Raw genomic sequence first — 12,531 nt, 5'->3', positions numbered from 1 at the left:
GGGGGAAAAAATTTAGAAAAATCTAACCCCTTCCTCCCATCTTACCAGAAAGTTAAGTTCAAATAGACTTTTTTTTTTTTGGTGACACCATGTGGCACGTGGGATCTTAGTTCCCCAACCAGGGATCGAACCCGTGCCCCCTGCATTGGGAGCATTGGAGTCTTAACCACTCTGCCAGGGAAGTCCCTCAAATAGACTGAATATCAAAAACAAAACTAAAGAAGTACTAGAAGAAAAGTAGTCTTGAGTTACAGAGGGATATCCTAAACATATCCCCAAGGGTGGTATTGACAAAGATATGGAAAATGAGCCCTTTCACTAGAACCTGGACGAAAAGGTCAAACTCTTTGTCCCAGCAATTCTCACTTTAAGAAATTTAGTTCAGGAGAATTGGACATGTGCAAAAAGCTATGTAAATACACACAAATGCAAGTTCAAGTAACGAAAGATATCAGTATCCTGGTTACAACATAGTTTTACAAAATGCTACCATTGGGGGAAAGTAGGCAAAGTGTACAAGGGATCTCTGTATTATTTCTCACAACTACATGTAAATCTGTAATTATCGCAAAAAAAAGCCACACACAAAGATGCCTATTAAAGTTTCTGTAATAATAAAATTGAAAGTAAACTAAATGTCCAACAAGAGACATCTAGCAAAACAATTAGTTTAAACAAATTATGGTACAGTGAGGAATACCAGGTGCTCATTAAGAATGATCATGCAGGGACTTCCCTGGCGGTCCAGTGGTTGACTCTGCGCTTCCACTGGGGGGGGTACAGGTTCGATCCCTGGCCGGGGAACTAAGATCCCACATGCCACGCAGCTAAAAAAAAAAAAAAAAAAAAAAGAATGATCATGCATATTATTTATTGACATGAAAAGGTATTTAGGACATTGCTGAGTGAAGAAAGCAGGTTACAAATCAAAGGTGAAATCCCTGTCTGGTATGTATGCATTTGTTTACAAAATAAATGGTGGGACAAAAGCATATAAACCTTCTTTGGAAAGGAAAAAAATCAGAAATGTTTCCCTCTCGAAACTAGAAGTTCTCTCCTGATCAGTAATGCACTTGCTAACTGAAAAGACTCCAAGTGAATTCAGTCCTTGACTCTTCATTCCTTAAGCCACTGACATTCTAGGAGATAAAAATTTTAGTGCTAATAAACTTCGTGGTTATACACATTTAAACCCTTTATAGAATGTAGTTATTCCTTACACATATGCAACATTGCTTAGATAAATACGTATTACATCAACTATAAATTAAAAAGAATGGCTATTGAGAAAATAAGGGATTCAAAAATCAGTCGATAAGTGATACAATAAGTTTTCTAAGCCTTTTTGTTTAGGATACATTGCATCCCTCTCTTCCTCCTGCAGTGGAATTTTTTTAAGTGATTTCTGGCCATTTTTCCTGAAACCCAAACACATAGCAAATCTGCATTTGTTTTTTGGCTGTGCCTCGCTGCTTACGGAATCTTAGTTCTCCCACCAGGGATTGAACCCAGGCCCTCGGCAGTGAGAGCACAGAGTCCTAACCACTGGATCAGCAGGGAATTCCCACATAGCAAATTTTTTAATTCATTAACTTTTTTTCCTACAGTAATGGATGTTTGTTCTTGCCTGCCTCAGTAATAACACTTTTGGAAAATTATTGTCTGAAAAATGAAACATTTGTGTCCAAAAGAGTTCATTGAAGCATTATTTACATTGGTGAAAAACCGGGAACAGCATAGATGTCCCACAATAGAAGAACTAATTAAACTGGCACGTCCTTACTTACCATGTATTATAGAGTCAATTAAAAGCATGTTTTCCCAAAATATTTAGTAGCACAGGAAAGTTCTCATTCTGTTAGGAAGAGGCGGGGAAAGATACCAAACTCTTATATAATTTGTCAAAACTCAATTATAAAATGGTGCATTTTACTGTGTGTAAATTAGATCACAATAAAGTAGGGAGGAAAAGCTATCTTTCAGACAGTATGAGGCTCAAATATAAACCAGTGCTTCTCAAACCTGTGTTTCAAATCCCTTAGAGATCTTGTTAAACCGCAGATTCTGATTCAGTAGGTCTGGGGTGGGGCCTGAAATTGTATTACTAACAAGTTCCCAAGTGATGTCAGTATTACTGGTTGGAGACCCTGCTTGGAACAGCAGAGGTGTAAACTCTGGACCAGTGCTTCTCTGCGTGTGGCCCCTGGACTGACTGTGGCAGCAAGACCAGAGAGGCGGTTAGAAATTCTTATTATCGGGCCCACCCCAGAACTACTGACTTAAAAGCACTTGTTTTAACAAGCACTCCAGCTAATCCTGATGCACACTAAAGTTCGAGAATGCAATATGCATTGAAAGGCCTTATTGCAAGTTGCAGCAAAATGTCAGTTGCTTTTCTCTGGATAATGAGATTTGGGTGATTTTTGTTTTCTTCTTTGTATCTTCCTATAGTTTACAAAAATAGTGATGTTACATGTTTTCTTTCAAAATGAAAATAACTTTTAATTTTTTTCTGGTTATAAAAGTAATATATGGGTTCCAGTTCTAACATGATGCTGAACTGGTACCACTCCAGGAGTTGCCCTCAGGTGTTTTTCACTCATGGGCTGCATCCTTGCAAATCTGAGCAGGCTGTCTGCAGGCTGTATTGAAAAACTCTGTGATGGTTAGTTGTACGTGTCAACTTGACTGGGTTAAGGCATGCCCAGATAGCTGGTAAAATATTACTTCTGAGTGTGTCTGTGAGGGTGTCTCTGGAAAAGATTAGCATGTAAATCAGTAGACTGAGTTAAGATGATTCCCACCAATGCGGGTGGGATCATCCAATCCATTGAGGACCTGAATAGAATAAAAAGGTGAAGGGAGGGTGAATTCGCTCTAAGCTGAGGCGTCTATCTTCTCCTGCCCTTGGACATCAGTGCTCCTGGTTCTCAGGCCTTCAGCCTCAAACTGAATTACACCCCCAGCTTTCCCAATTCTCCAGTTTGCAGGTGGCAGATCGTGGGACTTCCCAGCCTCCATAACTGTGAGCTAATTCCTGTAACAAATTATATATATATCTCCTGTTGGTTCTGTTTTCTGGAGAACCCTGACTATACAAAGTCCATTTTGGTACCTAAAGAACCCAGAATGACCTAGGATAGTGGATGCAGCAGCCTTGGCTCTGAATGCTGCAGAGAAGATCACATGGACCTGTAAAGAAATCCAGATCAAAACTACAATGAGGGACTTCCCTGGTGGCACAGTGGTTAAGAATCCACCTGTCAATGCAGGGGACACAGGTTCAGTCCCTGGTCCGGGAAGACCCCACATGCTGCGGAGCAACTAAGCCCGTGCACCACAACTACTGAGCCTGCGCTCTAGAGCCCATGAGCCACAACTACCGAGCCCACATGCCACAACTACTGAAGCCCGCGCTCCTAGAGCCTGTGCTCTGCAACAAGAGAAGCCACCGCAATGAGAAGCCCACACACTGCAATGAAGAGTAGCCCCCGCTCACCGCAACTAGAGAAAGCCCGTGTGCAGCAACGAGACCCAACACAGCCAAAAATAAATAAACAAAATTTATTTTTAAAAAAACAAACAAAAAAAAAACTACAATGAGGTATCACACCGGTCAGAATGGCCATCATCAAAAAGTCTACAGCCATCCAGACTGAGGGAGACCTGGAAACTTAGGGCCACACGAGATACAGCCACAGCTGCAACAGCAAACACCAGGAGCACCCAGGAGGCCGGGATAATGCTGGTGGCATGCATCACCACAGGATCAACTTCCACAAATATCACCCAGGATACTTTGGGAAAGTTGTTATCTGGCATTACCACTTAAAGAGGGACCAGAGCTTCTGCCCAGCTCTCAACCGTGATAAACTGTGGAACCTTGGTCGGTGAGCAGACACAGGTAAATGTTGTCAAGAACAAGACAAGCTGCTCCTATCATTGATGTGGTGTGATCAGGCTACTATCAATGCAAAGTTCTGAGGAAGGGAAAGCTCCCAAAGCAGCCTGCATCGTGAAGGTCAAATTCTTCAGCAGAAGAGCTGAGAAGATTAAGGGTGTGGGTGGGGCATGTGTCCTAGTAGCTTGAAGCCACCTGGTAGAAGATTCATTAAATGTTAACAACTGCTTAAAAAAAAAAAAAAAAAGTCTACAAATAATAATTGCTGGAGAGAGTGTGGAGAAAAGGGAGCCCTCCTACACTGTTGGTGGGAATATAAATTGGTGCAGCCACTATGGAGAACATTATGGAGGTTCCTTAAAAAACTAAAAACAGAACTACCATATGATCCAGCAATCCCACTCCTGGGCATATACCCGGAGAAAACCATAATTCAAATATATACATGCACCCTAATGTTCATAGCAGTGCTATTTACAATAGCCAGGTCATGGAAGCAACCTAAATGTCCATCAACAGAAGAGTGGATAAAGAAGATGTGGCACGTATATACAATGGAATATTACTCAGCAATAAAAAAGAACAAAATAATGCCATTTGCAGCAACATGGATGGACCTAGAGATTGTCATACTGAGTAAAGTCAGATACAGAAAGACAAATATCATATGATATCACTTATATGTGTAATCTAAAAAAGGGGAACAAACGAACTTATTTACAAAACAGAAGTAGAGTCTCAGATGTAGAAAACAAACTTATGGTTACCAGGGGATAAGGAGGAGGTGGGGGAGGGATAAACTGGGAGATTGGGACTGGCATATACACACTACTATATAAAATAGATAACTAATAATAACCTGCTGTGCAGCACAGGGAACTCTACTCAATGCTCTGTAATGACCTACATAGGAAAAGAACCTTAAAAAAAAAAAGTCTACAAATAATAAATGCTGGAGAGGGTGTGGAGAAAAGGAAATCCTCCTACACTGTTGGTGGGAATGTAAATTGGTGCAGCCACTATGGAAAGCAGTATGGAGGTATCTTAAAAAACTAAAAATGGAGTTACCATATGATCCAGCAATCCCACTCCTGGGCATATATCCAGAAAAGATACAAGCACCACAATGTTCATTGCAGGACTCTTTACAATAGCCAAGACATGGAAACAACCTAAGTGTCCTTCGACAGATGAATGGATAAAGAAGATGTGGTATATATACACAATGGAATACTACTTAGCCATAAAAAAAGAATGAAATAATGCCATTTGCAGCAGCATGGATGGACCTAGAGATTATCATACTAAGTGAAGTAAGTCAGACGGAGAAAGACAAATATTATATGATATCACTTATACGTATAATCTAAAAAATAGTACAAATGAACTTATTTACAAAACAGAAACAGACTCACAGACATAGAAAAAACAAAGGGAAGGGGTTACCAAAGGGGAGGGGGGAGGGATTAATTAGGAGTATAGGATTAACAGATACACACTACCATATATAAACTAGATAAACAACAAGGATTTACTGTAAACACAAGGAACTATATTCAATATCTTGTAATAACCCATAATGGAAGAGAATCTTTCGAAAGAAATATGTATATATATATCTGAATCACTTTGCTGTACACCAGAAACTTACACAATATTGTAAATCAACTATACATCAATTAAAACTTTTTTAAAATAAAAGCAAAAAAAAAAAAAAACGATCGCATGAAGATCCTCCTTTCTTTACTTAGGAATCATTCACTTGATTCTCTTTCATTAGAAAGACTGACTTTTCCAGTCTGGCCCTAAAGATAGTAATAGGATGCAGTCATGTGCATCACAAAGAGAAGAGATCAATCCTGAATATGCTGTGTCTGCTGGAACAGATAAAACTAACCAAGAGCAGCTCCTCACTGGCCTACTATTTGCATTGAAGGCACTGAACTCCCTTGCGATAAGTTGATTCTTGCAGTGTGTATTTCTTATTCCCGGCCATGTTTATGAATGAACTAGTGACAGTAGACACACTCACACCTAGGGAACATTGGTGTCACTACACTGCCTTATACTTAGGAGTAATGTGTGCACACATGGTCACACGGCAATAAATGACAGCACTGTAGAACAGTTTTATGAAACAACGTGCTTCCTACAAGTAGAATATGTGTTGCAACAATGTCAAGAATATTTAATTTAAAAATAATAAATGAGGAGAATTGTTGAGTTTTGCTGACCCCTTCAGCTGTAAGGAATTAAAATGCTAAAAATTGGTGGGCACAAGTTCGCTTCTGGGTACCACCAGAAAGCCTCCATGCCGCCTCCACCTGACCTACTGATAGGCACTCTCGTTAGTGACAATTTACCTGTGGAAAATGAGGAGACAGTTTGCCAAGCTGCTGAGCTGTGGCTAGAGTTGAACACAGAATCACCTTCGCGGTATTTCTCACCCACATCAAAGTGGATGCTCTTGGAATGACTAAAGAGGAGATGATGATTTCCATTAAAGCATCTTCTGAAGAGCCTTGTAGTCTTTACGTTTCTGTCTTTACAGCCCCCAGATAGAAAAAGTTCACAAGCTCTGCAGCCCACCAGCTGATCCATGTAAGGCTGGGCAGATATAACTCCTGATAATGACATCTCGAGAGCAGGCCGTCAAGTTGCTCTGAAAAACAAAAAGGAATCAGTAAAAACAAGCCAACTCCAAGCTGCCTTCAGATCTGCAATTACTTTTACTGGTCCAATGCACAGCAAGATTTCCAAAGACCCTTGGCCATTTAAGTGATCAAAGCCCTGGAAGAGACCAGAGTGTCCAACAGACCAGCAGCGTCCTCATCTTCTTGGGGCAGAAGAGCTCTGCACCTTCCGCAATCCTCTCACCCCATTTCATTCATTCTGTCGCCCCACACATATTTACTGATCTTCTACTAAGTGCCAGGAACTGTTCTAGGTGTTGGGAGCAGGACAGTGTATAAAGCACCAAAAATCCCTGCCCTCATGGAGCTTACACGCTAACGGAGGAGACGGATGCTACACAGGATAAATAAGAAAAATATAAAGTATGTTATGAAGTGGTCAGTGCAAAGGAAATAAAGCTGAGAAAGGGGATAGGAGGTCAGGGGTTAAATTCCAGTTAGGGCAGCAAGGAAAAGCCTCACTAAAAGGCAGCATTTATGAAAAGACTTTTTTAAATGTTAGAGGGACACAGGGGAGAGAAAATACAGCCGTGTGTTGATGATGTCACGAGTATTAATTTACCAGGTGCCGACGTGTGTGCCTGCACGTGTGTGTTCATGTGTGATGGACGTGCATGGGAAGTGGCTCCACAGCCTGACGGGTCGGGGTGAGCTGTCGGGCACGGAGACTGAACGTGGACCAGGGCCGGACAGGCCTCTGAGCCCAGCCCCCGACCTCACATTTGGCCAAGAACAGGGCCACGTGCCGCCAGCTCTGGGCAGCATCAGCGACACCTCCTCCCAGGCTGGACGGCGCTATCTGGGAAGAAGGCTGGGCTCCGGAGATTGTAGAGTCTCCTGTGTCTGGCCCTGTGGTATCAGGGACTGGGGACAGCACAGGGTGACCATGGGTTCCATGTCCCCCACCCCCCAGCCCAGCCCACCAGCTCTGCCACTTTCCACTCTCCAAGGGCAGATGGGTCTGGTCTGATGAGGATTTTTCCAGGCTGGGCTGGTCGCCTGAGCCGGCAGTGGCCATGCGTCCAGGGCAGGGATCATTCCAGGGGAGATGAGGTATGTCCCTGAGCCCCCATGGCCGGGGGACAGGGGGCAGGGGGCAGGGAGCAGCTTTAGCCAGAAGCAGGTGGAGGCTGGGAATGGGGAGGTCAGCAGTGCCCTCACGCCACATCCTGTTTTTGGAATGGGCCCCAGCATGTGCTTTCCTTTGGACTTGGTCCAGGCCAGTGTCTCCCCACCCAGGCCCAGTCCCAAGGGAACTCCAGCACTCCCAAGCATTAACCTAGGGTTTTTCCAGGCTGGGCTGGGCCCCTGAGCCAGCGTGGGTGAAGGATACCTTTCCCGCCCCTTCCTGAAATCAGGCCAGGTGTCCCCATTGGCCCATGAAAAACTATACAGGCCCCCATGGCTGGAGAGGAGAGAAAGTGTCACCGAAGAGGAGTCCTGGCATGGCCCCCACCAGCCCCACACAAAGCCCTGAGGACTGTTAGGCCCTGGGACACCACCTGGGAAGCCCAGCCAGGCTGGAGAGGGGACAGTTCCACGATGTGCTTAAGAACATGGGCTCCGAACCAGTGAGGCTGGGCGTGCGGCCAGGAGCTGCTCTTTCTTGCCGCGTGAGTGTACCAAGTGGCTTAGCGCTCGGAGTCTCAGCTGCCCTGCTGCCGGCTCACCAGGAGGGCTAAGCGAGCTAACTCGCGCGATGAGTGGGGCGCAGGGCCTGGCCCGGAGCATCTGCACAGGTGGACGAGGGGAATGGTGTGGGTTGGGCAGACTCCTGAAAAGGCAGAGGGAACAAACAAGCACTCAACCTGGGAGTGTCCCCTCCCTGGCCGCTCAGGTCACCACTGGTCATCCTAACTCTCCTCCCCTATGGGACAGCTTCTCCTGCCACCTAGAGCAGTAGGTGACTCAGTTCAGAGCCTTATGGGGGAAAAGAAGCCTTGCTTTCTATTTATTTTTCGCATTATGAAATGACACGCTCATTACAGTAAATCTGGAAACTACAGAAAAGCAGGAAGGAAGCAAAAGCTTTTATTTAAGTCCCAAAGCCAGACACTCTTGATACTTAAAGGTTTTTCCAAAAGGGAATTTCTTCCAGGCTCGGGCTTTTTTGTTCTCTGTAACATGGCTGGGACCTTAGCATTAAGACGCAGAGCCAGAAGGGAACTTGGAGGTCAGCCGGCCCAGGCTCCCCAGCTGACAAGCCAGGAGACTCTGGCCCAGAAGAGCTGAGTGACTGCTCCAAAGTTAGCAGTGGCAGAGCTAGAAGGAGAGTTACCAGGTGTCTGCTGCCTCTTAAAATACCAGTGCCTCCAACACCGGCGGCAAACCTCGCTCCAGCCCTGAAGACGGCCTTCAGAGGGGACAGTCACTTGATAGTGGACCTAGGCCTTCCAGTTTGGGGGAATTTATTGGTGATAGGCTTCCTTCAATAAAAGAGGGAGCTCTGGGGCTTCCCTGGTAGCACAGTGGTTAAGAATCCGCCTGCCAATGCAGGGGACACAGGTTCGAGCCCTGGTCCAGGAAGATCCCACATGCCGCGGAACAACTAAACCCATGCACCACAACTACTGAGCCTGCGCTCTAGAGCCCGTGAGCCACAACTACTGAAGCCCGCGCGCCACAACTACTGAAGCCCGCGCACCTAGAGCCCGTGCTCGGCAACAAGAGACGCCACCACAATGAGAAGCCCGCGCACCACAACCAAGAGTAGCCCCCGCTCGCTGCAACTAGAGAAAGCCCGCGCGCAGCAACGAAGACCCAACGCTGCCAAAAATAAATAAATTTATTTTTTAAAAAAGAGAGAGGCAGCTCTGGTTAACCCCTTCCCTCATTTCCAGATGGGGACACAGCCGAGGGGTGGGGGCGGGTGAGGGGATGGAAAGGGAGGCTGGCAGAGCCCAGCAAGGGGTGTGGCCCTGGGTCTGTTCTCAGGGGTGGAGCCAGCCAACAGGGTCACCCTGTCCCTTTAAGAGAAGGGGGAGAGCTAGCCCCTCTCAGCCATCCTGTCTTGTCATCCATCCCGGCAAAATCCGAAAGGGAAAATGAAAGAGGGACCAGGAGGAACAGGTCCCAGCCATCTCCCAAGGTCCTTTACTCGGCTTTAACATCCCAGCGTCAGCTACAGGGCGAGTGGTTACATACGGGTGAGAGTCTGGGTGCATCAGGGGCCTGTGGGACCTGTGAGGGGTGGGGGGAGTTGGGGAGGTTCTCGGGAGATATGGGAGGCTGGAAACAGGGGGACACCAGGGAGGAGATGAGAGAAGGTGGGCCGGCATTCCTGCCACACTGGGCTCAGATGGCAGGGGACACCTAGGACATTGGGTAGAGTTATGGAAGTGGGGTTACCTTTGTGCCCGCTCCCCAATTCTGAGAGCAGTTCACTGCAGTAAAAAGGGCAGGAAAATGGGCAGAGAAAGAAGGAGGTGGGTCCTTCTGGGTCTGCTGGCTCCACTTCTCCCAGGGGTACCAAATTGGGCCCGACGGAGAGCTGGGTTTGGGGCACCACTCTTGCCCACAGAAAGCATCCTTGAGCACATGAGGGCGCTGCTGGGTTTCCGCTTCTACAAATGCAGTCAGAGGCCGCGGGGGGTGGGGGGTGGAGAGGGGTTGGGGGGGGGGCTGGTCTCCAAGGTTCTTTCCCACCAACCTGGACTCTGGAGGAGCACAGGGTCCAACCCAGCAGGCCCGTGGGTGTCTGACGAGAGCACCAGGGTGGAGCTCCTCCCCAGCGCCTGTAGTGGAGAATCACCTAACCCCTCCCGCCCCCGCGCCCCTTGCTAAGCCCTTTGTTCCCACAAAGTCCCTGTTAAACCCAGGCCTGGCTGACCCCCTGGCTCACCTCGAAGTTAGAGGAGGTCCAACTGACTCCACCCCGACGGGCACGGAGGGCTGGGGATCCCGTTCCTTCAGCCTCTGACTGCCCGCCGCGCGTCCATCCCCAGCGCCATGGGGGAGTGGGCGTTCCTCGGCTCGCTGCTGGACGCCGTGCAGCTGCAGTCGCCGCTCGTGGGCCGCCTGTGGCTGGTGGTCATGCTGATCTTCCGCATCCTGGTGCTGGCCACGGTGGGCGGCGCCGTGTTCGAGGACGAGCAGGAGGAGTTCGTGTGCAACACGCTGCAGCCGGGCTGTCGCCAGACCTGCTACGACCGCGCCTTCCCCGTCTCCCACTACCGCTTCTGGCTCTTCCACATCCTGCTGCTGTCGGCGCCCCCGGTGCTCTTCGTCATCTACTCTGTGCACCGGGCCAGCAAGGAGCCGGGCGGCGCGGCCGGCGGGGCGGGGTCGCTGGGGCCCCCGGGGCGCCCGGAGGGCCGCGGCGCGCGCCGCTGCTACCTGCTGAGCGTGGCGCTGCGCCTGCTGGCCGAGCTGGCCTTCCTGGCGGGCCAGGCGCTGCTCTACGGCTTCCGCGTGGCCCCGCACTTCGTGTGCGCCGGTGCCCCGTGCCCACACACGGTGGACTGCTTCGTGAGCCGGCCCACCGAGAAGACCGTCTTCGTGATCTTCTACTTCGCCGTGGGGCTGCTCTCGGCGCTGCTCAGCGTGGCCGAGCTGGGCCACCTGCTCTGGAAGGGCCGCACGCGCGCCGGCCACTGTCGCCAGGCGGCCGAGCGCGACAACCGCTGCAACCGCGCGCACGAGGAGGCGCAGCAGCTGCTCCCGCCGCCGCCGCCGCCGCCGCCCGCCCTGCCCGCCAGGCGCCCGGGGCCCGACCCCTATGCCCCGCCCTCCTACGCTCACCGGGCGCCGGCCTGCGACAGCGAGGGCGGCAGCGGCCGCAGCAAGGCATCGCTGGCCACCGTCCGCCAGGACCTGGCCATCTAGAACTGCCTGGGGCGGGGGTGAGGTCAGAGGCCAGACCCCACCACCCCGGAGCAAGAAGCGGCTCTGCAGCAACTGTTCGCAGGGTCCCCTGCCCAGCAGATGACACACAGGGGACATGGCCCGCCGGGCAGCATCTGCAGCTCCCAGCCAAGCTGGGGGCATCTAATGAACTAAGGCCGGTCCTTGGTGCCGTCATCCAGGCAAAAAGGAAGGAGGCGGAGGGCTGAGAGAAAGTGGACAAGAGGAGGACAGAGCTAGTGCAAAGTGGAGGGTCCGGTGGAGCCTGGGTTGTTTTACTGGGGACAAAAACAACAGTGATACCAGCATCCCTGGGGGGCCTCTCCTTGTTCAGACTGAGGCGTGGCCTCTGTGTGGGCCCTCTGTGTATGTGCACACACATGTACACACACATACGGTGTGAGCTGTGGGCGCCCAAGCACACGTAAAACCTGTGTGAGCTCTTTGTGTGTGTGTGTGCATGCACACATATATCCTGGGTGAGCTCTGGTTGTGCACGCGTGTGCATAAGCACATGACCAACCTCTGCAGGCTCTCTGTGCGTGTGTGGGCCCACCCCGTGTGCGATCTGCGTATGCGCGTGCATCTGTGTGCCCTGTGTGAGCTATGTGTGTGATCTCTGACACACACTGTGCAAGTGGCCAGGATCCAGTGCCAGCAGCAGCCACGGTGGCTCCCCCCCTACCTGTAGGGGCATCACAGGATGATCTGCCCTCCTGATGGAGCCCACACCGGAAGGGAGGGGGAGGGGAGGCCTCAGTCTGGGCACCATCTACACTCTCGACCTTGTAGCCTGGGCAAGGTGGCTGGGCCCTCCTTTCATGGAGATGGAGTGGGGGTGGGCAGTGGGGTCAGAGGGCAGGACTCTTTTCTAGCTTCCCCCTCTTCACCCTGCTGCTGTTACCCCAGTCCATAAACATCCTCAGAAGAAACCTCTCCCAGAACGCGCTCCTGGCCCTGCATTTTCCTGCAGCCCTCTTCCCCTCCTCCCTCCCCACCCCGCCCCCGCCCCCGGGGAAATACAAGGATCTGTCTACGTGTCTGCCTCCTGTTCCCCTCCTATCTCTCCTCTGCCCCCATCTTCTTCCTCCTTCA

At 49.7% G+C, this 12,531-nt stretch overlaps 1 protein-coding gene and 2 pseudogenes across 1 annotated transcript; all 3 read left to right on the top strand.

Annotated features, from left to right (window-relative positions):
* Positions 1–2,549: 2,549 nt before the first annotated feature.
* Positions 2,550–4,090, top strand: LOC132355899 (large ribosomal subunit protein uL15-like; annotated as a pseudogene).
* A 1,633-nt stretch (positions 4,091–5,723) lies between these two features.
* LOC132355898 (kelch repeat and BTB domain-containing protein 2-like) lies at positions 5,724–6,683 on the top strand (annotated as a pseudogene).
* Positions 6,684–9,666: 2,983 nt separating this feature from the next.
* On the top strand, positions 9,667–11,710 carry GJD3 (gap junction protein delta 3). The gene is made up of 2 exons (XM_059907720.1): positions 9,667–9,740; positions 10,539–11,710. Exon 2 carries the CDS (start codon positions 10,543–10,545, stop codon positions 11,416–11,418), a length of 876 nt encoding a protein of 291 aa, XP_059763703.1. The 5' UTR covers positions 9,667–9,740; positions 10,539–10,542; the 3' UTR covers positions 11,419–11,710.
* The last annotated feature ends 821 nt before the right edge of the window (positions 11,711–12,531 follow it).

Source organism: Balaenoptera ricei, chromosome 20 (assembly GCF_028023285.1).
Source record: "Balaenoptera ricei isolate mBalRic1 chromosome 20, mBalRic1.hap2, whole genome shotgun sequence".
Lineage (NCBI taxonomy): Eukaryota > Metazoa > Chordata > Mammalia > Artiodactyla > Balaenopteridae > Balaenoptera > Balaenoptera ricei.
This window is presented reverse-complemented; position numbering and strand designations above follow the sequence as displayed.

Coding starts and splice junctions, on each gene's coding strand:
- GJD3 (XM_059907720.1), top strand. CDS start 10,543: ATGGGGGAGTGGGCGTTCCTCGGCTCGCTGCTGGACGCCGTGCAGCTG.